Source organism: Muntiacus reevesi, chromosome 4 (assembly GCF_963930625.1).
Source record: "Muntiacus reevesi chromosome 4, mMunRee1.1, whole genome shotgun sequence".
Classification (NCBI taxonomy): domain Eukaryota; kingdom Metazoa; phylum Chordata; class Mammalia; order Artiodactyla; family Cervidae; genus Muntiacus; species Muntiacus reevesi.
In genome coordinates, this window is record NC_089252.1 from 24,564,207 (window position 1) to 24,588,913 (window position 24,707).

At 42.9% G+C, this 24,707-nt stretch overlaps 1 protein-coding gene across 1 annotated transcript in view; it reads right to left on the bottom strand.

Annotated features, from left to right (window-relative positions):
- The window catches only part of DSG2 (desmoglein 2), a 53,212-nt gene extending 31,733 nt beyond the window's left edge, over positions 1-21,479 (bottom strand). Inside the window, exons 1-2 of the mRNA XM_065932402.1 lie at positions 21,320-21,479; positions 2,468-2,503 (exon numbers count right to left, since the gene is read on the bottom strand). Of these exons, the coding sequence (XP_065788474.1) occupies positions 2,468-2,503; positions 21,320-21,358 (75 nt within the window). The 5' untranslated portion in view covers positions 21,359-21,479. The remainder of the gene's footprint in view (positions 1-2,467; positions 2,504-21,319) is intronic.
- Between the last annotated feature and the right edge of the window lie 3,228 nt (positions 21,480-24,707).

Genomic DNA, 24,707 nt, shown 5'->3' on the forward strand with positions numbered 1-24,707 from the left:
ATGTAGGAGACATAAGAGATACGGGTTCAATCCCTGGGTCAGGAACATCCCCTGGAGGAGGGCATGGCAACCCACTCCAGTATTCTTGCCTGGAGAACCCCATGGACAGGGGAGTCTGGTGGGCTACAGTCCATGCGGTTACAGAGCTGGACATGACAAGCGACTTGGCACTTACACACAGGTTTCATTTTCAAAGGGAAAATATATACACTGGGAACAAACACTATCTACCTAAAGAGCTTGTTTCCAAACCAGTAAAGCATTTTTGTTTTGTTGTTTTTTTTACAGTAAGGAAAGAACTCCCAGAGGGAAGACTTAAAAAGGTTAGAGTAATTTAGTGACCTTACAAATGGGCAAATTACAATTAACACAGCAAGTCAAGAAATGTTTCTAACTTAAAATAAAGTCTTATTTTTCTGTGGCGGCTGATAATTTAAAAATGAATTACTAAGGCTTTAAGGCAAAATTATCAGTAACCTGTTGATATCAACTTAACTAAAACTAGTGAATGAGGTTAAAGGATTAAATGGCCCATCTCTGGTTTATCAAAAACTAGGCAGAAAACTAATCTATAAGTTTTCAGTTGGGCTTTAATAGATGAATATTATATTTTATCCAAGGAAAATTTTAATGCAGTTGACCTAGTATTTTAAGATCAGAGATGATTTTTATACTAGGTTTACCATTTTACTCATTTTATTGCTCTATATAACTTGTATTTTATTTCAAAATATTTACACTGGTTATCACTAGGTCACTGATTTTTTTCCTTTGTTTTCAGTGGAAAAATTTTTCTATAACTAAAAAATTAATTATGTATCAAAACATTAGAATAATATTAAAGTTTATAATGCAAAAATGTAAAATATCCTCCCAGTTTTTCACTCATACTTTGGAATATGCACTGTTAATGGCTTTGATATTTTCTTATGATCATACAGCTGCACATGTAAAAAGGTCTCCTTTTTTTTTTTTCCCCCATAAAAATGGAATTATATTAGGATGGCCAAAAAGTTCATTCAGGTTTTTTTCTGAAACAGCTTATGGAAAACCTCAAACAAACTTCATGGCCAGTCCAACACTATACATCACATTCTGCCCCTTGATTTTTCATTCAGCACCTCATCATGGGCATTCTTCCATGTACTGTGAGTTGTTTTACCATTCTCTCACTGGTGGATATTTAGATTGTCAAAAATGCAGCATAATCGTCCCTGGGTAGAGGTCCCTATGCACGTGGTTGAGTGGGAATGGCTGAGTCTGAGGTGACAGGATAGAGTTGTTGTTTAGTTGCTAAGTCATGTCTGACTCTTTGCAACCCCACAGACTGCAGCCCACCGCATAGACTGTCGAGTTGGTGATGGACAGGGAAGCCCAGTGTGCTGCAGTCCATGGGGTCGCAAAGGGTCAGACGTGACTGAGCGACTGACCTGACCGAGACTGTAGCCCCCCGGGCTCCTCTGTCCATGGGATTTCCCAGGCAAGAATACTGGAGTGGGTAGTCATTTCTTTCTCCAAGGATCTTCCTGACCCAGGGATTAAACCCACATTTCCTGCTTGGTAGGCAAGAAATGATCCACCTGGGAATTTACCTGAAATTTACCTGAATCCACCTGAAATTTACAACTGATCCACCTGGGAAGCCCCAGGGATTGAGTAGGATAACCAAAAGCTAGCTCTGAAATCCTATTAGGAGACTGTTAATAGAGAGGGAACTTTAGTGGGCTTTGGGAGACCACAGTAAATAAATAATCACTCAAGCAAGTAATGGAAAAATCCCCAATCAGTGTGGGCTTACTTAATTCATAAAGCTGAACAAGTCGCTTAGCATCGAAGCTAGATGGGTTTGCTTAACAACAAAACCATGTAACAGAAGCAAGAGACATGTCCCCATATAAACAAAAAAACAATAATGGAAAATAAGACCTGAAACCTGCCCAGTGACATCAACAAGTTAATGACCCCTAAGACATACTCTCTGCAAACACAAAAAACAACAATTTATGGGAAGGTGACATTTCAAAGTGAAAGACCCTCACTGTACTGAGACCTGATATAATTTTTCCAAAGTGCCATGAGAGATGCACCACATAGGGTCAGTAACTCCACCACCCAACATACAAGAGTTAATGATGGAAGACTCAAAAGAATGAAAAACAAGGTGATCTTTCCATCCCTTTTCTTCCTTTTATTTATTAAAATGTAACCCACTAAATATTCGGGGCAGCACAACACTTGACCACCTGCCTGGAAGCCTCACAATCATTCTATTCTGATAAATCTCTTGCCTATCACTATGCCTCTCGCTGAATTCTTTCCTGTGCTGAGACATAAAGGACCGCAGCTCCTTGGCACCCCCTCAAAACGCCACCTAGCGGTTTCAGTGGGAGTGTGTGCTTTCAATCTGGTAAAGGCACAACTGTCTTCTATAAACTTCAAGATAGGAATAACCCCCTTTGTTTCTTACCTCAAAATGGAGTCCATTTCCAAAGTCAAAGCAGATCTAGAAAATAAAAATTATTTGTTAATACAACAGTCAACTCAGCTTAAATATTTTGCTAATGAATAATCTACCACCTAAGATATTATAGACATTAAAAAAGGATGTGTGTGTTTAACCACCACTCTCCTCCTTTGCCAAAAGGAAACACATTTTAATTCTCCTGTTTGGTCCCCACCATGACCAGAGCCAGAGAGCAGAACCCGAATCCAGCTTCTTTGAGATGCCTACTGCCTCCCCCAGGAAACTCAAGAACACAGCTAACATCTGAAAAACAAAGACAAAACTCTCATCTTGAAATCTTAGCCACTCCCTGATCCTTCTCTCCTTACCGGTGGTTTTCACCTCATGTTCTCGGGGACCCACGCAGCTTTCCTCAAGGTCTTTAGTGTGAGATGCGCCCCCCTAGCCCTGCCCCCTACTCACTCCCATCATCCCCTGTAGGTCACACGTGACTGCCCATGTTCAGACTTCATTCCTCACCACCCCCCCAGTCCCACTAGCTGTTTTCTTTGGTTCTCATCAAGAACTGGCACACTCGGGACTTCACCGCTATTCACAACTAAATACATCATCATTCACAATTAAATATAGTTACATGTACGCTCAATCTGCACAACAAACTCCCATCTTGCCTTCTGACACCTGCTGCATTCTTTACAGTCCATTAATCTCTTGGCTTCACTCTTTTCTTGGCTTAATATAAACCAGCACTTCTAGTAGCGCAGCTTCATGCAGCTTGTTGCTGTTGTTTAGTTAATAAGTCGGGCCTGACTCTTTTTCAACCCCATGGGCTGTAGCCCATTGGGCTCCTCTGTCCATGGGATTTCCCAGGCAAGAATGCTGGCGTGTGTTGCCATTTCCTTCTCTAGGGTGTATTCCCCATCCAGGGATCAAACCTGTGTCTCCTGCATTGGCAGGTGAATTCTTTACTGCTGAGTCACCAGGGAAGCTAATTATTTTTAATTAATAATTCATTTGCCCGGTTGCCACATGAGGCAAGAGGCTTAAGAACACTTCCGTCATGGCAGACAATTCTATTGGACAATGCTAGCACAAGACTGCAGCCATTCCAAAGTTGCTGTCTATGGCTCAGGGATTCTCAGTCTCTTGATCTTCTAATATTCCAGTCTCACTTTTTCCCCAACTCTGGAAGCCTAACTATGATTTTCTTTGACTCTGTATTGGCAACATTGCTGGGGAGGGCCAGAGGGGCTGAACGGACCCGTCACACATCCATGCTTCCTTCACAGTAGTGATGTTTGTCTCCAGGGTATGTTTACATTTGTTCAGAAGAGTCATGTTGTGCAGACATGCTGTCTGTGAGCATCTCTTTCATTCTCTAAAGTGTGCTCATTCAGACCATAAATTATACAATCCCCTTATCTTTGCTTCTTGTATTGCATCCATCACACTGACCACATTCCTGAGCCCACTCACTCTTAGGAAATAACCCCACATTTTATTTGACGGATTGTATCTCTGATTCCCCTCTCCTTCCCTTCCCCAAGGAAGAGCCGTCCTAATGCCTTTTCAAGGTTAACCATCATCTGTGGGCTTTATTTGCAACTTTTCCATTTACTCTCCCACATTAACCTTGTCAAGAACCTTGTTCCTTCCACTAATCTTTTACCTGGATTTGCTACTTCATTTGCTAATCAAACATGTTTATTTCCTTCCCGAATAGTGGCCAAATATATTTAGATCTTCACCATCTTAAAAATAATCAAAACTTTTTCTTCTTTCTGCTAACATTTAATCTACTGTTCCATATCCTGATTCCACTATAATTCCAAACTGAAATCTCTATTTATTGCCTTTACTTCCCCACCTGCTATTTATGTATTCTTTGTCATCTGTCTTAAATTTGGATTTTTCTCAGTCTTTCCTGCCTTTTTTCATGTGGCATCTCAGGTCACACGGACACATGAAGCCTTGATTGGTAAATCATGGAAAGTAGGGCTTTCCCTAAAATCCCTAACTCTCTTTTGCTTATATCCTTTTGAAGCGTCTTGCAGGGTCTGTTCTACACGTCGATCTTTCATCTTCCTTTTTTTCCTCTACCTTGTAGTACGTGTTCTTGTTTCCACGATCTGGCAAAGAGATACTTAAGGATAGTGGCTGTTGAGCCTCTAGTATGAGTCTCCCTTGTGCAGATGAACAACCATGGCTAATTTTCTATTTTGTAGTCAGAATATTATCTCTTCCTCATCCCGTTACTAGTTTACCAGCTGGCAATGGCTAGAGATATCTCTAACCAAAGTTGTACTCCCCAAATCATGCACTTGCAAAGGTGGTGTGACGTAACAAACAAGGGAAAGCAATGCTGGATGGATGACTCCTCTCTGCATGTTTCTCTCCTGGGTATTTTCGAAGGGAAAGAATAGGGATGAGGTTCAGGATTCCTCATTGTCACATCATCAGGGGACATTGTCAAATCATCAGGGGACATTCTTAAACTGTGATATATTTTTGGCCCAGTCTCCTAACCATTGTTTTTTCTGTACAAACTCTCCTGAGGAGTTGGCTGGGTGATATATTCACCACTTTCACTCTTCCTTAGAATGTTATTGGGCCTAGCAAAGGTGTGATAGTATATGTAATTTTAAGTAAATGCTATTATGACCAAGTATCTATTCCAGGATATAAGTAAAGGGGGGCAACTTATAGTCTTCAATCAAATGTAAACTCTTTATAAAAGCATTTTCATTTTTTATTGGAGTGTACCTTTTCAAATGTTACTTGTTAAGAAATGTAGAAAACCACAAGACTATAAAGTGCTTCTAAGTTTTAATCTGTATTTTGTTCACTGGGGTTTTTGTTAAAATGATGATTTCATTTCAGTATGCCTGAATTTAAGCTTTACCCTTGGCATTTCTAACCAGCTCTCAGATGCCTAGTTGCAGGTTCTTGAACCACACTTTAAGTAGCAAAGTTGTATAAATGTGATATGCAACATCATTCATTCATTGAGGGATACAGACAACAAAGTTTACCTATTCATTATTATCTCAGCAGTTTACACAAGAAACTTTGTCACTCTTGATTGCTAGTTATCTTGAAAGCAGAGAATCATTTATTTCATGAATTTACTTATTTTTAACTGCTTAAAACGTTTAAATTGCAATTTACTCATCACTCTGTGAATGGAGAACTTCGGATACAGAACTTATAGATATGGCTGTTGTTACATGCTTTTGCAGCATTTGATTTTTGAGAATTTCTCTGAATTCTTTAATTGAAGTATTATCTGACATACAATATTGGTTTCCTCACACATTTCTTTTTAACTGAATTTTTAATTCAGGGGTATTTGTAGATTTACACAAATATTGTAAAGAGAGTGCCAAGTGCTTTTACTCATTTCTGCCTAAAGTTAACATTTTAAATAACTGTGGTACATTTGTGAAAACTAAGGGCTCAAAATTGGTACAGTTAACTAAATTCCATACTTCATTCAGATTTCACTATTTCCTCCATTAATGCCCCATGTTGCATGAAGTTGCCATGCTTCCTTAATCTACTCTAGTCTGTGACCATTTATCCAACTTTCCTTGTTTATGACCTTGAGAGCTTCGAGGACTACTGGCCAATTATCCTGCAGAGTATCTTCTTATTTGGATATATCTGTTATTCTTCTGACATTTAGAGCTGGGCGGTGTGTTTTTGTAAAGAATACCAGAGTGGTGGTGAAGTGCCCTTTTCATCACAGCATATCAGCGGTACACGATACCCACGCGACAGGATCTGTTAAAGCAGCCTTTGTAGGTTGCTCCTCTGTAAAGCTGCTACTTTCCCTTCACCTGCTGTATTCTTTGAAGCGAGTCATTAAGTCAAGCTCACCTCAGAGTGGAGATGCTGAATGGGCATATGCCGGGAGGAGAGAGGTTAAGCTCTGCTTCAGAGGAGTGGGGCATCTATGCTTATTGTTTGGAATTCTTTTGTGAGAAAGATTTGTCTCTTCTTCTCTCATTTACTAATTCAATCATTTTTATCAGTTTGGACTCATACATATTGATTTTACTCTGTGGGTTATAATCCAATACTATTTTATTTACTTTGTTGTTCAAATAGTTCCAGCTGTGGCACTGGAAGATCTTGACGGTTAAATTCTATGTCCCTCTGACACATCCCCATGCTTTGGTTTTTGAACTTTCTTATTGTCTAGCATTACCAGATATTCCAGACCCATCTTGTATTTTCTCTGTCCCAGCTTTAGAATGAACCATCTTCATCAAGAAGCCTTGATTTCTGATACTGAATGGTATTCAGAAGCCAAGACCTGGGTGTGTAGGTGTAGTACCTTACAATATTGTTTCTAGTCTCCTCGCCACTTTTTAGGAGAGGGAATAAAGATAGGGCTTTTCTTCTGAACTTTGTTATTACTAGAGGCTGTTTTAATTATTTGGAGTAGCAAAAGGTTCATCTAAACCTAATTACCTCCTAAAGGCCCCACCTTCAAATGCTATCACATTGGAAGTTAGGGCTTCCGTACGTGAATTCAGGTGAGGACACAAACATTCTGTTCACAACAACGTGTAAGAGAATTCAGCCAATGAGATATCAAGGAGCTTCTGGGAAGAAGATTCTTCCCTCTGATAAGAAGAAAAGCAAATGCACAGCCTCTCTTTGTACCTGCTTCTGGAGACTGCTGAGGAAGGATGTGACATGTGGAATGGCGAGGGCCACCTGTGACCATGAGCAGAGAGCTTATAAGATGGCAGAGAAGCCAAACTGAAAGCAAAACCATCTTTGAGTTATAGGACTGCTCAAATATGGAACCAGCCCCTATCTCTGGGCCATTTCTTATGAGATAGTAAGTATTCTTTTTATTTAATCTTTTAGTTGGCTTTTGGTACTTATATCTGAAAGCAGACTAATAACATCTATTTTGCAGAGTTATTACACAAATTTTGCAACAACTGGCACATAGCAGGCACTCAGTGAACAGAATTATGACGCTATTTCCTCATTTCTAATACTTGAATGAATTTTCCTCACCTTAAAATTTCAGAAATTTGGATTTACCCAGGCCTTTAATTTTCCAAGCTCCCACCATATGCTAAGTTAAAAGTGTTTCTGTCCTCTTGGATTCTTACATGTTGGGGAGATGGACACAAACAGGGAATGATAAGGAAAATTCAAGCAGGTTCAGGGTGGTAGAGAGGGATTTAGGACTTCAGGGAGGCTCTCAGAGGTTCTATCTTTAGAGAGACTGGAATGGGATGAGACAGCAAGTCAGACAGAGCCTCCTGCAAAAGGAACAGCCAGGCCAGGAGTGTGAGAGAGAGCAGCGTGGTCAAGGCGGCGCTGCTGGGGGAGGGAGTCAGTGGAAACGGTGTCGCGGTGCTGGTTATATTTCTTGATCTGGCTGCTGTTTACATGGTAGACTCAATTTGTGAAAATCTAGTAATTCAGTATGCTTCCTTAAAAACTTAGCGAAATAGATTCTGAAGCCCCTGGGGGCTCTGAAGATAAAGAATCAGCCTGCAAAGCAGGAGACCCCGGGTTTGATCCCTGGGTGGGGAAGATTCCCTGGAGAAGGAAATTGCAATCCATTCCAGTATTCTTGCCTGAAGAACGCCATGGACAGAGGAGGCTGGTGGGCTACATACAGTCCATGGGGTCACAAAGAGTCAGACATGGCCGAACGGCTAACACTTAAAACTGAGGGTTTCTTGGAATCAACCTTAGTTCTGCTGTCTGCGTTTTAGAGCACCGACTGCAGGAGCCTATTTTCACAGATACTTAATAAAGATCTGACAGACTGAAACATTTGCTCCACATTCATGGTACAAAACCCCCAAGGGACGTGTACCAACGTTTTGTCAACTGTGGAACTCTTTATGTGACTAAGGAGATAGCTGAGATCTTAACTACTCCTTCCTCAAGAAGATGGTTTGGATGTTTCCTTAGGGCTGTGTACCTCACAGACCACACTGTTAAGTTCCAATAGTTCTCAGCTGGGGGAGATTTTGTGCACACACACTCCCCAAACCCGCCCCCACCTCCCTGGGGTCACCTGGGATAATGGGTAAAGTCTGGAGACATTTTTATGCAAGCGGAGTTCCGTGTTGGGGGGGGGTGGGGAGTAGAGGGAGTGAGTGCTACTGACAGCTACTGGGAAGAGACCAGAGAAGCTGCTCAACATCCTGGATGCACAGGGCGGCCCCTCCGCCAACACGCACTCTCTGGCTCTAAATGGCAGAGCGCCAAGGCCGAGAAACCCTAACTAGACCGCATGTTTCTAATTCGAAGTTACCGTGATAACTAGGGTCAAGAAGGTCATATAAATTCTAGAGGACCATGAATTGACGTAAATTTCCAAACTGGTGCAGACAATATACATGGAGTAACTGATACACGCTGTCTTCTGTCCCACATTTCTACTCCTTCCCACTTCTCTTTGAATAGTTTCAGTTCTGTAAGTTTGAGTGATGGCCTGTGGGGATGGTATGAAAGGATTTCAAGCATTAAAAGGAAGTCTGGACAAAGCGAACCTTATGGTTTCTCTCAACTATGAAATTTCTAACTTTTTCTCATAAGGAACTTGGTGATTGAAAAATGTCACATACGACACGCCTTCAGCCTTTAAGACTTAAGAAGAAAAGTAAGCTTCTCGTTTCTGTAGCCAAAGAAGTAGTGTTTTTAGATGAACCAGACAAATCCTTCAAAAGATTCCCAATTTACTGGTTTAGAAAAATTAAAAAAAAAAAAATTCTATCGTTAGAAGACTCTATGAATCTTGTAAAAACTGGCCTTCTTGGTAACTGGAAATAATTTTTTTTTTTTTTGGGCAAAGGAATGAGGGAAGGTCAGTTTTACAATCAATCAATGACTCTTTATTCCCGAGGTCGGCACCTTTAGAAAAGACTTCCTTTTCTGAAGTCACCTTGATAAGCTTAACAAACAGAACCCTGGAGGACAAGTTTAACAAACAGAGACCTGGAGACTGACAAGTTACTGGATGACAAGTGCTCCTTGCTAATAGGCTATCGGCCTTAAGCAGGTGATTTTCAAGCTTTCTGTTGTGAGTCTTTGAGTCCACTGTTAAATGACCCCTTAACTTTAATATCTCAGACTAACCAATAACTTGTTGCAGATGAGATGTACAAAGAAGATGTACAAAGATGAGGAGTATAAAGAAATTTAAAATATTGTTTTAACTTTGAGGCATTATAATGGCTTATTATTTCCATTCAGCCAGAAAGAACTGTAGCCTGCTTTAGTAGGGTGGTCAGTGGATGATGTTTGCGGACCCAAATAGAGGGGACCTAACATGCCTGCTGCAGCTCTTCCATCTCATGCCCACCACCCGACAGTCACAGAAACACCTGTTACCTCCCTTTCTTATCCACCCTTCCAACCAGGCCGAGCGAGTGTTTTACAAATTCTGTTTCCTTTCATTGAACAGAAGGCAGAATCAGAAACTGCCCGTAGGGTCCCTGGCTTACACCCAACCCGTTCTTAAAGAGTGTTCAGCTTTGGCTAAAATAATTTAAGGGAAATAAAATGAGATAAATAAAGGCCACGTCTGATATTTGTTTCCTCTGATCAGTTCAGTTCACTCGCTCAGTCGTGTCCGACTCTTTGAGACCCCGTGGACTGCAGCATGCCAGGCTTCTCTGTCCATCACCAACTCCTGGAGCTTGCTTAAACTCATGTCCATTGAGTCGGTGATGCCGTCCAACCATCTCATCCTCTGTCGTCCCCTTCTCCTCCCACGTTCAATCTTTCCCAGCATCAGGGTCTTTTCCAATGAGTCAGTTCTTTGTATCAGGTGGCCAAAGTATTGGAGCTTTAACTTCTGCATCAGTCCTTGCAATGAATATTTAGGACTGAGTTCCTTTAGGATTGACTGGTTTGATCTCCTTGAGAGTTCAAGAGTGTTCTCCAACATCACAGTTCAAAAGCATCAATTCTTTGGCACTCAGCTTTGTTTATGGTCCAACTCTCACATCCATCCATACATGACTACTGGAAAACAATAACTTTGACTAGACGGACCTTTGTTGGCAAAGTAATGTCTCTGCTTTTTAATATGCTGTCTAGGTTGGTCTGATCTAGGTTCCTCTGATCACACATCCTAGATTTTCTAATTGTAACTCTGATATTTATTGAAAGGACTGATGCCGAAGCTCCCATAATTTGGCCACCCGATACAAAGAGCCGATCATTGGAAAAGACCGTGATACTGGGAGAGATTGAGGGCAAGAGGAGAAGCAGGCAACAGAGGATGAGGTGGTTGGATAGCATCACTGATTCAATGGACATGAATCTGAGCAAACTTCAGGAGATAGTAAAAAGATCCAACTTAAAAATAACTCATACGTAAGTACAATTTCTAAGGCAGCTTCACTCAATAGCTAGTTTAAACATATATTTGTTTTCATGGATGCTGTTTAAAAAAACTCAGCAACCAAGAAAAGCAATATTTTGACCTTTAATTTTTAATTCTGAATTTGAATTTTCTAAATTCTACGATCGATGATAATCTTTTGCCCACTCTTTAGATGTTTGGGTTAATCTTAATGTAACAAATATGATTTGGAGTGAGTTGTATTGAACTTAGCTTTAAAGGGGAAGATATTTTCCTTGGAAACATTTATGACACTGAGAATTTTAAAACACAGAGTTAACAATGCTTGTGCTACACTTGAGTTGTTAGATCATGTTGTGAACTGTTATTTCAAGGGAAGTTGTGTCATCTTGGACAGCTCCTATTTTTAACTTGTCATAGACAAACTGAAGACCCAAAAAAGCCATTATTTTATTTAGTGTCAATTTCCTTGGCCCCTAAAACATCTTTAAAAAAATTAAGAGTTACTAACAAATATCTAAATATGCTTTTTAATATTTAACTTTCTTTTCCATTCCCAATTATTTTCCAAGAGGGATGTTAATAAGCAGTGATTCTCAAGTATGAGTGGCATGTGAATCATCTTGTTAAAACACAAGACTTCCGGGCCCCACCAGGGAGTTTCTGAGTCAGCAGGCCTGGGATGGGGCTTCCCAAGTGGTGCAGTGGTAAAGAACCTGCCTGCCAATGCAGGAGACATAGGAGACTCGGGTTCCATCCCTGGATCAGGAAGATCCTCCAGAGGAGGGAATCGCAAACCAATCCAGTATTCTTGCCTGGAGAATCCCATGGACAGAAGAGCCTGGCAGGCTATGGTTCACAGGTTTGCAAAGAGTTGGACAGGACTGAAGCAACTTAGCATGCACACACCCAGGTATGGAGTGGGGTATAAAAATCTGTATTTCTTACACAAGTTTCCAGGTAATGCTGATGCTGCTGGTCTAGGCACCACACTTGTGAAAACAACTGTGTAAAATCACAGAGCAGCAGGGGAATGAGGAGAGCCTGCATAATTCATAGTCTGGATAAGGAGCCCTTAATTACAGAGATGCATGCAACGATATGTTCCAAATAAGGACATTCAGCAACTGAATTATTCCCACCACAAGACTTTCCACTTCACAAACAGTAATCAAATAGACTACAAGATTGCCTTAAATGGTGTTCACACCTTTCTCCCGATTCATACCTCTTTTTCTGGCTTACGTTTTACTGACCTTGAGAATTTATCATTTTTGAAATATTTTATTTACCATTGTATTGGTGTTTTCTATAGTTGCTACAAATGCTTTGAGCATCAGCACAATATAAGGGAACCTGTATAATGCATCTTTTCAGATATATCTATATAATACACAATTTCTTAGACAAAAGTGACAGGCTGTTTCAACCCTTAGGCTGCAATGTACTCCTGAAAATGACACTAAAAAATAGAATGGAGAAAACCAGATTTCCCCCGACCCCTCCCGCCCAGAAGCTTAAGAAAACCAAGAGCTTCAAGTTTTCCTTTTTCATCACTAGATGGCACTGTTCTGTCAGTAAGTCAAACTGCAGGAATTGCCAAAAACTGACCAACAACTTGACTCCAAGGTCCAAAGTGAGAAACAGGCTTTTCAATTGACTTCAAATAAGCAAACTGGCAAAACCCAACAGTGAAAAGCAATGGTTTTAGAAAGCTGTGAGAATACTTCTGCAAGACAGTGAAATTAGGAAAATTTCAATGCATGTTTCTCCAGTTTTTCCCTTCTTGAATGATTCTACCTTGTAATGAAACTAAACCAATTACGTAATTCCATAAATTCAGGCCTTTCATATGACTAACTATAGGAAACTGCTTATTTTGGAGGTGGCGGTCTAACGAACTATAGGAAGCTGCTACAATGGAGGTGGTGGTCTCGCCTTTGGATTGACAGAGAGGCATTAGGTGTCGGGGGTACTCAGGCTCCCCTCAGCTTCATCCATTAACAACAATCACCAAATCCAGCTACTGGCACGAGGTGGTGTTGCCGTTCAGTCACTAAGTCGTGTCCGACTCTGTGTCCGCATGGACTGCAGCACGCCAGGCTCCCCTGGCCTTCACCATTTCCCAGAGCTTGCTCAAACTCACGTGCATTGAGCTGGGGATGGCATCCGATCATCTCACCCAAAAAGAATTCGGCACTTTTGGAGCACCCACTGTGTTCAGTATGAAGAGGCACACTGTGGCTGCTCCAAAAACGTCAGACTATTTTCCCTACACCTGCCTTTCCCCTACTGCAGGCTCCATGATTGTGGGACTGCTCACAAGCATCTAGAAGACTGGTTGGCACATAGTGGAAGCACAGCTAGTAACTGCGGAATGTGTTCAAGTCAAACATAAATTTACCCCTCACTCCACCCAGACATTAAAGATTTCTTCTAAACAAATGAAATTCAGATTATTATTTCAACTTTTTCCAAACATAGAAAGATACATTAACTCTTAGGTTTTTAAAGGATTCTTCTGTGTCCAAGGCATTGATCTAGTTTATAGATAAATGGTACACAGACTCTATTTCAGAGAGGTTCAGTTTGTCAGGAGAGATAAAGTGGACATAAACATTTCCCTAGTGGCTCAGACGGTAAAGCATCTGCCTGCAATGGAGGAGACTGGGGTTGGATCCCTGAGTCAGGAAGATCCCCTGGAGAAGGAAATGGCAACCCACTCCAGTATTCTTGCCTGGGACATCCCACGGACATAGGAGCCTGGTGGGCTATAGTCCACAGGGTCGCAAAGAGGTGGACATGACTGACTAACACACACATTACTACAAGAGGTTGTTGTTGTTTAGCTGCTTTGTGATCCCGTGGACTGTAGCCTGCCAGGCTCCTCTGTCCCTGGGATGTCCCAGGCAAGAATACTGGAGTGGGTTGCCATTTCCTTCTCCAACTTTATTACTTACTATAAGAGGCAGGACAACTTCGTTGTGTGAATGACAGCTGCAAAAACGGTTCTGGAGAGCTCAGAAAAGGCAGAAAGGATCTCCTCTAGAGAATTCGGGAGAGGTTTAGGGGAGGGAGCAGATGGGAGGAGGAAGGAAACGATCTGCTGTAAGGACTGTAGGTGTCAGAACATGGAGACTGAAGAAGAAGGGGTGGATTCTGACACCGAGATCATATGAGCAGAAAAGGACAAAGCCTTGTGCTAAGGATCGTCACAGATTCTATAAGGATGAACTTCCAAAGAGGGATTCTATGCCTTCAGAGCTGAGGAGATGTTTTTGGCAGTACTGCAGGGCGGGAGGCAGGAGACAGCTTGAGGGTTAAAGTAGTAAGCCAAGGGAGATGCAGGGAGGACCTGGAATATGGTCATGGCGCCCAGATGGATGGGTGGGGTGAGTCTTCATGGGGACAACATGAACCCCTGGCAAAACCCTGCGTGGGAAGGACAGAAGGGGGCAGATGGTGTCAACATTTTAAGTGTGAGTAGCTAGAAGGATGCAGTTCTCAGAGCCCAGGTTGCAGAGACGCTGAGGCAGCATCCTGAGGAAATCCTCTGAGTAGGGAGGTGACAGCAGACACCGGATGATACAGCGCTGCGGCTCAAAGGGAGGCAGGGGTTACGCGCGGGGTCCCACGGGCACACCCCTGGCAGCCACGGCCGCCGCCCACTCCCTGCCTCCCACCTGTATCTTCTGGTGACGAGGGTCCAGCATGTCCTTCCGTGCTGGGTCAGAAAACCACTATAGCCTCCCGGCAGCGTACTATGCAAATAAAGGAGGGAGGAAATTGAAAGAAGAGCTGATTGGTTGGGAGCCTGTAATACAGAGTGAAGTCAGAAACAGAAAACCAAATATTGCATAGTAGTGTATACATGTGGAATCGAGAAAAATGGGACTGATGAACCTATTTGCGGGGCAGGAATAGAGACACAGAAAGAGAATGGGTTTGCAGATATCATGAGGGAATGGGAGGGTGGGAGCTGAGACAGTAGCAATGAAACATACATTATCATATGCAAAAGAGCTGATGAGAGGTTGCAGGTATAACACAGGGGACTCAACCTGGTGCTCTGTGACAGCCTAGAGGGGGTGGGGGGAGGTCCAGGAGGGAGGGAACCGATGTGTCCCTATGGCTGGTTCACGACACTGTTGTACGGTAGAAACCAACACAACACTGTGAAGCAATTATCCTCCAGTTAAAAACAAATTTTAAAAAATAAGAAAAAAAAAAAAAAAAAAGATGACTGAGCCAGGCCACTGGTGCCATTTCCCAGTTAGCACTCTTGGGGTCTAAGGAGACTGGATCTCTAACACGAGGCAGTTTATGGACCATTTATTTCAGCTGATTTAGTTTGCATCGTAGGGAACTTGGAAGAATAGTGGGATGGAGCTATTTTAGAATAGGGAAAATTGGACCTCTCACTTCTTCTCTCCACCCAAATCTGCCTTCTCATTTCCCCATCAGCCAGACAGCACCTGTTGGACTGACGAAAGGCACTCCCATGAAGGTGTGATTTTGAGACAAGACCTAGGGAAGTGTTTGGCACAGACTAGGTAAGTGCTCAATAATACCCATTGAGTAAATGAATGTATCAAGGCTTAATCAGCCTAGAGGATATTTGCATTTTAAAAAGAGGTAAGATGAATCTCTAATGAGAATCTCTCACAATCTATCACCATTTCTCACTGGGGGAGCTATTGGCATTTCTGATAGGGAAAGTCTTTTTGAGTGGCTAATTTTTTTCTTGAAGGTTCTGTGGATTGCTGGGAAGTTTAGCATCCTGCCTTTGGAGTAGTAAATACCAGCCGCATTCTGTGCCCATCAGGCTCCTCTGTCCATGGGATTTTCCAGGCAAGAATACTGGAGTGGGTTGCCATTTACTTCTCCAGGGGATCTTCCTGACCCAGGGATCGAATCTGTGTCTCCTGTGTTTGCTGCATCAGCAGGCAGATTCTTTGCCACTGGGCCACCTGCGAAGTCCCTTGTTCCCAAACCAAGCCTCCTGCCACGCTGCACACTCCCTCCCCTGTACTGTTGGGCTTTTCTGCCAGTCTTAGATCACAGCATCCCAAATTCTGAAAGCTCTTTTTTAAAATAATGAGGCAAAATTATTTTTGCCTCATTATTAAATGAGTCGACTACAATCTCTTCTTTCTCCACCCTTTCATGACTAACTCAACTAACACTCAATATTTCATTTTCTTAATGATTTGAACACCTCCCTAAAAACACTCACTTTTGAGGCTTCCTTGGTACCAAGAAGGCTGCAGGCTCATCGTTCTGTATGTCCTTCTGTCCTGCATGCTGTGTTCCAGCTACATGGACTCCGATCAAGAAACCATGCACCCTTGTCTTCAGGCCTTTGCACATACATGCTCTTCTCTCTACCTAAAACCTTCTTTCCCCTTCTTCTCTTCGTATCATCTTAATAATTTATGATTATTCTCAGGTCTTTGCTGGGACACTCAGTGCTGGAGCCCCTTCTGTAGGTTCCATGGCACCGTGTGTTCTTCTATCATTACTCTTTCTACCATCACCCGTCTGGGATTTTGCCATTTACTTTTTTACTAGACTGTAAGCATCATGTGTAAGCATCTGTGAAGAAAGCTGACAGCCGAAAAATTGATGCTTTTGAACTGTGGTGTTGGAGAAGACTCTTGAGAGTCCCTTGGACTGCGAGGAGATCCAACCAGTCCATTCTAGAGGAGATCAGTCCTGGGTGTTCACTGGAAGGTCTGATGCTGAAGCTGAAACTCTAGTACTTTGGCCACCTGATGCGAAGAGCTGACTCATTTGAAAAGACCCTGATGCTGAGAGGGATTGGGGGCAGGAGGAGAAGGGGACGACACAGGATGAGATGGCTGGATGGCATCACCGACTCGATGGACGTGAGTTTGAGTAGACTCCGGGAGTTGGTGATGGTCAGGGAGGCCTGGCGTGCTGCGATTCATGGGGTTGCAAAGAGTCGGACACGACTGAGCGACTGAACTGAACTGATGCATCATGAGGGCAGAACACTTCTGGAGTTTTCATTGTCTCCCAACATCTGATACATTGTCTAGATTGAGCAGGGAATTGCTAAACTGTGGTCATCTGTGGTTATCTCTTAGCTAGTTTATTTTCTTGAGAGTATTGTTCATCTTACCATTAGACTACGGTATAAATCTTGATGTTCCAGCTTCTGTAATTCTAATCACCAAGCTTTGTATAAGATAAAAATCTCAAAAAATTTAAAAAATAATTTGAAATCAACAAAATAGTGCAATGTCATATGTGGTATACATTTGAAACTTTAAGATAAACTTAACTAAGAAAATAATCTTTCATCATATTTGGGCTATATGTTTGAAAAGTGTTATCAGTTAAAATATGTGGCACACGGAAAGACAGAAATAGCTGGGGGTTTTTTTGTTGCTGCTGTTTATTAAGAAATACTAAAACTGATCTAAGGCACATTTATAATTTTAAATAAGGTCTCTGATTTTTACTGCAATTTTGCAGTTTTAAAAATACAAACCCTTATTCAATGTGTAATTTATTTTCCAAATAAATATCTGTGTGCATCACTGGTCAATAAACTATTTTTCAAAATTGAGACTGGTAACTCTCACTCTTATATGTGTCTGATAATTAAATTAACTGGGAAGTTTCTAAGGGCTTCCCTGATGGATTAGACAGTAAAGAACCTGCCTGCAATGCAGTAGACCTGGGTTTGAACCCTGGGTCAGAAAGGTCCCCTGGAGGAAGAAATGGCAACCCACTCTAGTATTCCTGCCTGAAAAATCCTATGAATAGAGGAGCCTGGCAGGCTACAGTCCATGAGGTCACAAAGACTCAGATACAACTAAATGAAATTTTCTAGCGATATATATATTTCTGGACTTTAGTCTTGGGGATTTTAATATATCTCGTCAGATATTTCTAATAATCAGGGAGAATTTAAACTCAATTCTCATGTCTTTTTGCAAAGTACTTTCCCCTAATTTTATACCTAAAGAAATTTCTGTTAAAGAGCTGACATTTCCCATTAATTTTTAGGAACAAAAACAGATGTGAAATCACACATCTCTAAAAGTCCCTGGATATAATTCACTCTTGTAAGCTTCAATACTTAGCATCTCACTTAGATCTTAATTTCTTCTAAAACCTGTCATCCACTTGCGTATTAGAATCTGAAGCACAACTCTAGTGTTACTAAAACTTTACAAATAGCCGCACCTACTTGTTATGAGTTAAATTATGTCTCTGAAAAGAAGATGTATTGAAGCCTTAACCCCAGCACATCAGAATGTGACTTTATTTGGAAACAAGGTCTTTGCGGGTTTAACCAAGCTGAGGCCATTAGCGTGAGTCCTGATATAACTGTTGCTGGCGCTTAGTTGCTAAGCTGTTTCTGACTCTCGCAACCCCATGGACGGTAGGTCACCAGGCCCCTCTGTCCACGGGATTTCTCAGGCAAGGATACTGGAGTGGGTTGCCATTTCCTTCTCCAGGGGATCTTCCCCACCCAGGGATCAAACCCGCCTTTCCTGCATTGGCAGGCACACTCTTTACCACTGAGCCACCGGGAAAGCCCTAAGCTATGCTACGGCTAAGGTACTGCAGGGTCTTTCCTACAGTCGTAATTTAAAGAAATACTAAATTTCAGTTAGATATTAATGAGGCTGGACACAGAATTTATTCCCAGCCATGACTAAGAACCTTCTGAATTCTATCCACCGACCATTTGGGAGTTGGTAGGTCCCATGTAAAGAACTCACGAAAAGCAAAGGTTCTCTGACTTTATTTACAAAATTGCTTCTATTTCCCATTTGACAGAGTTGGGCTCTATTTGTGTGCTGGGTCTGTGAGTGCCTCTCAGCATCTTGCTTCTGGTTTGTCTCCTGGAACTTCAGAAGAAAGTTAGAGACCACATATCACAGGCTCAGCAGCTAAGGTTCAGTGTATGATTTAACATTAACAATCAGCATTTACATGAGATTTGAAAGAAGGAAGTGGACCAGAAGCCATGTGGCTGCTCTTCTTGCTGGTAAGCACAGATGTGGATGGAGCTGGGTCTTTGCAGTCATCTTTCTCTAGCTAGCTCTAGGGTCCATCTAGTAAAATCCATATTAGATTCCTGAGTGCCAAGATGTAGGGTCCCGGTACGTATCAGTGTTATACATCCTAGCAAACGTGGCGTGTTTCTGGAGCTGGCAACAGAAGTAACACCTGATTTGTCTGTTTTCACATTGTGGGGTGGCAGTGTGGGTTCCTGATCAGGGGAGAGGCAGCAGGTCCCTGAGTGCTTGGGCGTGGCTGGATGGCTCTGAAGCCATTACTGACAGCTCAAAATGGAGTGTTTCCTCAGTCTTTGAGTGAGGCACACAGATGCAATGGAGACAATGCCCTTCCTGCTTTAACTAGCTAGAGTGAATTCTGTGATCTGCAACTGAACTCTGACTCACAGACACTACAATTTATATCCCCTTCCATAAAAGATCCGTGTCCTGGAGAACTACTTCTGTCAGAAGAGAAGCTTTTCAAATATTCTTCCCTGAAATCTATAATTCCAACTTCAAACACATCAGGGGCAAAATGCTGAACTGCTCACTGTTCTCTGATCAAAAATAAACATACTCAAATTTGTATCATTTAAAGTACTACAGAAAATACAAAGAACTGTCCAAGAGTTTGCTTATTCAATTAGTTATAATCACTTTTTAAAGAGGCGGTCAGTTCATGCCCAGTAAACAAAAAATACTGAATTGCTAGAGTAAAAAATATGCTGAAGTTATGTACCTATTTCTCTGTAAATGTACTTTAATCGGCTTGCTTGTTAAACCACTTGAGGATAAAGGCAATTTCTTTTCTAGGATTTAATATTTAAACTTCAAACTGAGCCAGGTGCTATGCTAGCGTGACAATCTCCTTTAGCTAGGAAATACCACGAGGAGGGAACTAGATGCTCTGTTATTCTGGAGGCCAGAAAGGAAACTGAAAATTATCTTTGAAAAGTTTTACTAACAAAATAAACTTGAACATCATCTCAACGACCTCAATGACTTAGGCAAAGTGAAATAAAAAGCAGGAAAATTAACAGGTGTGACAAAGGTCTGCAGGTCCTAAACAGCTCACAAGTGAGAATTCACTGAAATTCCTAGATTGTATTAGCCATGTTTCTTCTTATGTGATAAATATGTGTGTGCCTTTGTTGTTCAGTCTCTGAGTTGTGTCCGACTTTTATAAGAATATATACATACAAAACCCACAGGGGAAAATGTCCTCCCTTCATTGTAATTCTGGGATAGAGAGAAGGCAATCTTTTGGAAGTTAGAACTTTCATTACAGGGAATGTACCTGTATTTCTTTTTTTTACTATTATATAAGAATACAGAATATGATTTTGTACCTAATCTCTCCGAACACACATTTAAGTCTCTGGAAGCTGAAGGCAAACCTATATTAGGAGGATAACTGTCACTTTATCAAAACCCATTTGGCAAGCCTCTTCCAGCTTCAAGTACGTATCAGTCCTGTCCGACTCACTGCGACCCCCATGGACTGCAGTTCGCCAGGCTCCGCTATCCATGGGATTCTCCAGGCAAGAATACTGGAGTGGATTGCCATGCCTCCTCCAGGAGATCTTTCTGACCAGGGTCTCCTGAACTGCAGGCGGATTCTTTACCGTTTAAGCCACCAGAGAAGTCAAACCCTTTACTTATGCGCAATTCCCTCAACAAACAGAAAACAAATGTATCTAAAAACCAATCCGAGTATAAGAAGTAAAGCATAAGAAATGCAAATCTAGAAAGCGAACAGTTTGCCAGTTTAATAACCTCTGAAAACCCCATTTGACTGTTGCGCTGCACGTCGCCTTTCTGTAATCTTTTAAAGTGAAAAAAACCTTAAAACGATTACATATGTTCATTACCTTTAATACTAGGCGATGTCTTAAAACATCAACTTTGTGAACTTTAAGCTTGAGCTGTAGGTGGGTGATTTGAAGCGTAACGTGGCTTTAACAAAAAAAATTAAACTTTGTAAAATACATTAGAGAAACTCTCTGGGCCCCCTTCTGCCGTCTCAGAATACAGGTGCGTCCCCAGGTCACTGCCGCGCTCGGGCGGCGGGAGCCCGGGGAGGTAGGCGCGGCCGCCGCCTCCATGTTGCGGTCGGAGGAGACTCGGGACAAAGCCCGGGTCTCCAGGAAAGGTGTCCCCGCCTCAGGGCTCCCTGCACCCGCAGATCGCAGACCCAGAAACGAGCTGGGGCCTGTGTGCGACCGCAAGAGAAACGGAACGGCAGCCCGCTTCCCACCGGCCGCCCGGCCCCAGCGGAGCCGCAGGGTCCCCGCTCGCCGCCGCCTGCCCGGCCCTCTCCCACCTCGGGGCACAAAGAAGGATCTCCGGGCGGGCCGGCCCTCCCCCGGCGGAAGCGGGCAGGTCGAGGCGCGGGCCGGGCGCCCGCAGCCGCCCCGGCCCGCCCGGGGCTCCGTGCCGCCGGCTCCCCGCACTTACCAGGAGAAGCAGCAGCGCGCCCTCCGCGCCCCGCGCCATCGCGCCTCCGCCGCCGGCTCCCCGCGTCCCCGCGCGCGCGCGCCGGCCCCTCCCTGGCGCCCCCGCCCCGAGGGTCCCCTCCCAGGCGGCGGCCGCACGGCCCTGCCCAGAGGGGCGGCTCCAGGTGTGGCCTCCGCGAGAAAATGGAGCCCGGAGCCAGGCCGAGCGGCTCGGGCCGGGGTGGGAATAGCGCGGAGGAGGGAGGCGCCCGGGGGACGCCCGCCCCCCGCCGCACGCGCACCTGGAGCCGTGACGGCCCCGGGCTGGGGACTCCGAGCGGCCGCCCCGCCCCGCCGCCTCCCTCCGCGAGCCCCTCTCCGCCCAGGGCGGCCGGCTCTCTGCGCCCCGGGCCGCCGCGGGGGCCGTGCGCTGGGTGGCCGCGCGCGGGGCCCAGGTGGCGCCGAGGAGAAGGACGAGCGACGCGCGGACCCGTGTCCTCCCCGCGTCCTCCGCGCGGCCTGCTGGCCGGGGCCAGCTCCCCGGGAGCGAAGGTTCTGGAGCCGGATTCCGGGGGTGGTCTCCGTGAAGGCGTCTCACCTCCTTCCCACGGCCCCTTCCCACAGGTTTGCCGCTTGTCTGACTCAGGGAGAAACAGTTATTAGAAGAATCACAAAGGATCCCAAGGAACGGCTTTTTTTTTTTTTTTACCCCTTGTTAACTAACCTCGACTGGGAGAAAAGTCTAGAAGGGTTAAGGGAGAGACACACTCTTCCCTATATTTACAAAATGACAAAGCGTCACTAGGGGTCAGAATCCTCTAGCCCATAGTTATTTAGCTCTGTGACCTGGAGAATAGATACCACCCACCGCAGAGAGGGGACTACCCTCATAGCTCAGTCGGTTAAAGAATCTGCTGCAATGCAGGAGCCCTGGGTTCGATCCCTGGGTCGGGAAGATCCCCCTGGAGAAGGAAATGGCAACCCACTCCAGCATTCTTACCTGGGAAATTTCATGGACAGAGGACCCTGGTGGGCTACAGCCCATGGGGTCGCAAGAGTTGGACACGACTTGGCTACTCGACCACCAGCAAACAGGGCTGCTATGAAGATTAAATCAGGAAAAATCTTTATGATGTATTCTATAGTGTCTAGCGCCTAGCGCACCGGGCTCAACTCAGAGTGATAGTGTGATTACTTTTGCAAGCGTAAATATTAAGTTGAAGTCTTCTTGAAAAACAGAAGCCCTGGAATAAGCACCAGATTAGGAGACTTATAAGAAAGGCTAATTATTGACACTGACCTATTGGAAGAGCCTGTAATAGGAAAAAGAGTTGATTTGCTACTAGAAAGAGATGTTTGGCATCAAAGTTGATCGACAAGGCAGAGTTCCCTTTGTGATTACATGTGCCTCCCTCTCTCTTCCCCAGTGTCTCCTCCTCTTCTTTCTCCATTTCTCATCTGGCCACTTTTCAAGATCCAGTACAGTGGCCTTAACCCCTTTCTTCCTCAGCTGCTGAGGACCACTCCCTCTTTGAGCTGAGAACCACCTTTTACTTTGTTTGTTTAGGCATTAACTGGCCAGTAGCTTTTCTGGTAGTGTTACTGAACTGTCAGGAGCTAAACAGAAGACTGAATGTCGAGGAGTGTCTGCTTAATTTTTCACTGTTTGCAGAGCCTAGAACAGTGCTGAGTACCATGATAGCCTCTCAATAAATACTGGTCACGTAGTTTGAGTCAGGAGGGAAGAATGTTTCTAGTTTCCACACCTTTTTCTCTGAATTACTGTGGATGGTAACCTTGGTGATAATTCTCATTCCCCATCATTGCTGGGAGGATTCCTAATTAAACAAGGCAGACTTGACCAAAACACTCTCAAATCATCCCTGGAAACTATACATAAGCCCTACCCAAAATGAGTGCTCTTGTAACTGAGTCCTATAGGCAAGTATTTATGCCTCATTATCTAGAATTTGATCTCTGTTCAGTAATGAAGATAATTGTAGCTTCCAGAATGAGAAAAGCTAATGCAAATTGTATTTCTGTTGGATTATTTACTCTCCGCTGGAGGCTGTCAAAGGCAATTTAAGAATAATGTTCCTCTGTAAGACATGTATTGCAGGGCTTTGAGAGAAGATGTACAATCCAGTGTCATTGGATGACGTTCTTGAATTAGCTCCTCTTTAAAAACCTATGACTAAAACCTGTGACTCAGTGAGCTGAAGGCACTTGAAAGTTAGATCATACACAGCTCATTCTCTCACTCCTGACTTCTTTCTGCTGGCATGAGAGTCAATCTATTTCATAAATCTCTTTGTACAACATCAGATGCCATTACCAATGACGTGCTGATTGCTTTAAAATGAATTAACAAGATGTGAAAGATTACTTACAGGTTTTTCTTCCTCTAAATTAATTGAACGTTATGGTAAATATACTTAAGACTTTATTTTCTTAAGACATACTTACATCAGTTAAAAACTGTACCTTGTGCAAATAATTGGCTTTAACATTTATATATATTCAAAATATCTGTGTTATATTTCCCAGCATATTTTGTCTCACATGTACACATAGGTGATTAGCTTATTAGAATCATCTCTTAGTATTATCTAAAACAAAAATGTTATTTAAAAAAAAGACTTCATAAAGACCAACAAAAATTAACATGTCCCCTTTCTACCATCACCTCTTCCTTACTCCCCACCCACTCCAGCATTAAAAAAATCACTTTATAAATCATCATGGTATAAATGGCTATGGTTTGATAGATGACTGATTATATAATTCCATTGAAAATCCCAACGAGTGTATATATTAGAATTAACGTCTAAGAGGTACATGCTGAATCTGGTGCTATCCTACAACATGCCTTAGAAGCAAAGAACAGAAATGTGTGGCTGTTCCAACGTAAGAAATGGTTAGTATGGCTGGGAGGCTTACTCATATGACATTGATTAATAAAGGGTATGTGTAACAGGGAATATAGCCAATATTTTATAAAAGCTATAAATGGAGCATAGCCTTTAAAAATTATGAATCACTGTAGGGTATACCTGTAACATATAACACATCAACTGTACTTCAGTTTAAAAAAAAAAGGTTACTTGGATACAGGGAAAATTTATGACATGCATCTAAGTAAATAAAGTAAGAAAGGTGAAAAAAGGAGGAGATGGTTTTCTGGTTTAGTTATACTCATTTGTTTCTTCATTTATTCAACACTGAGTTTGTTTGCCAAGCATTTAATTTGCGTTTTATTGGCAATACAAATAAGTAATCCAAGAAACAAAAATAGACGCTTATGAAATAGTGCAGCTATAACTAACATAAACTTATCGATGCAGTGGTAGAACTCTTTGCATGGTATGAAGCAAACAGAGGGAAGAGAGTAGTGAACTCACGCTGTGGAC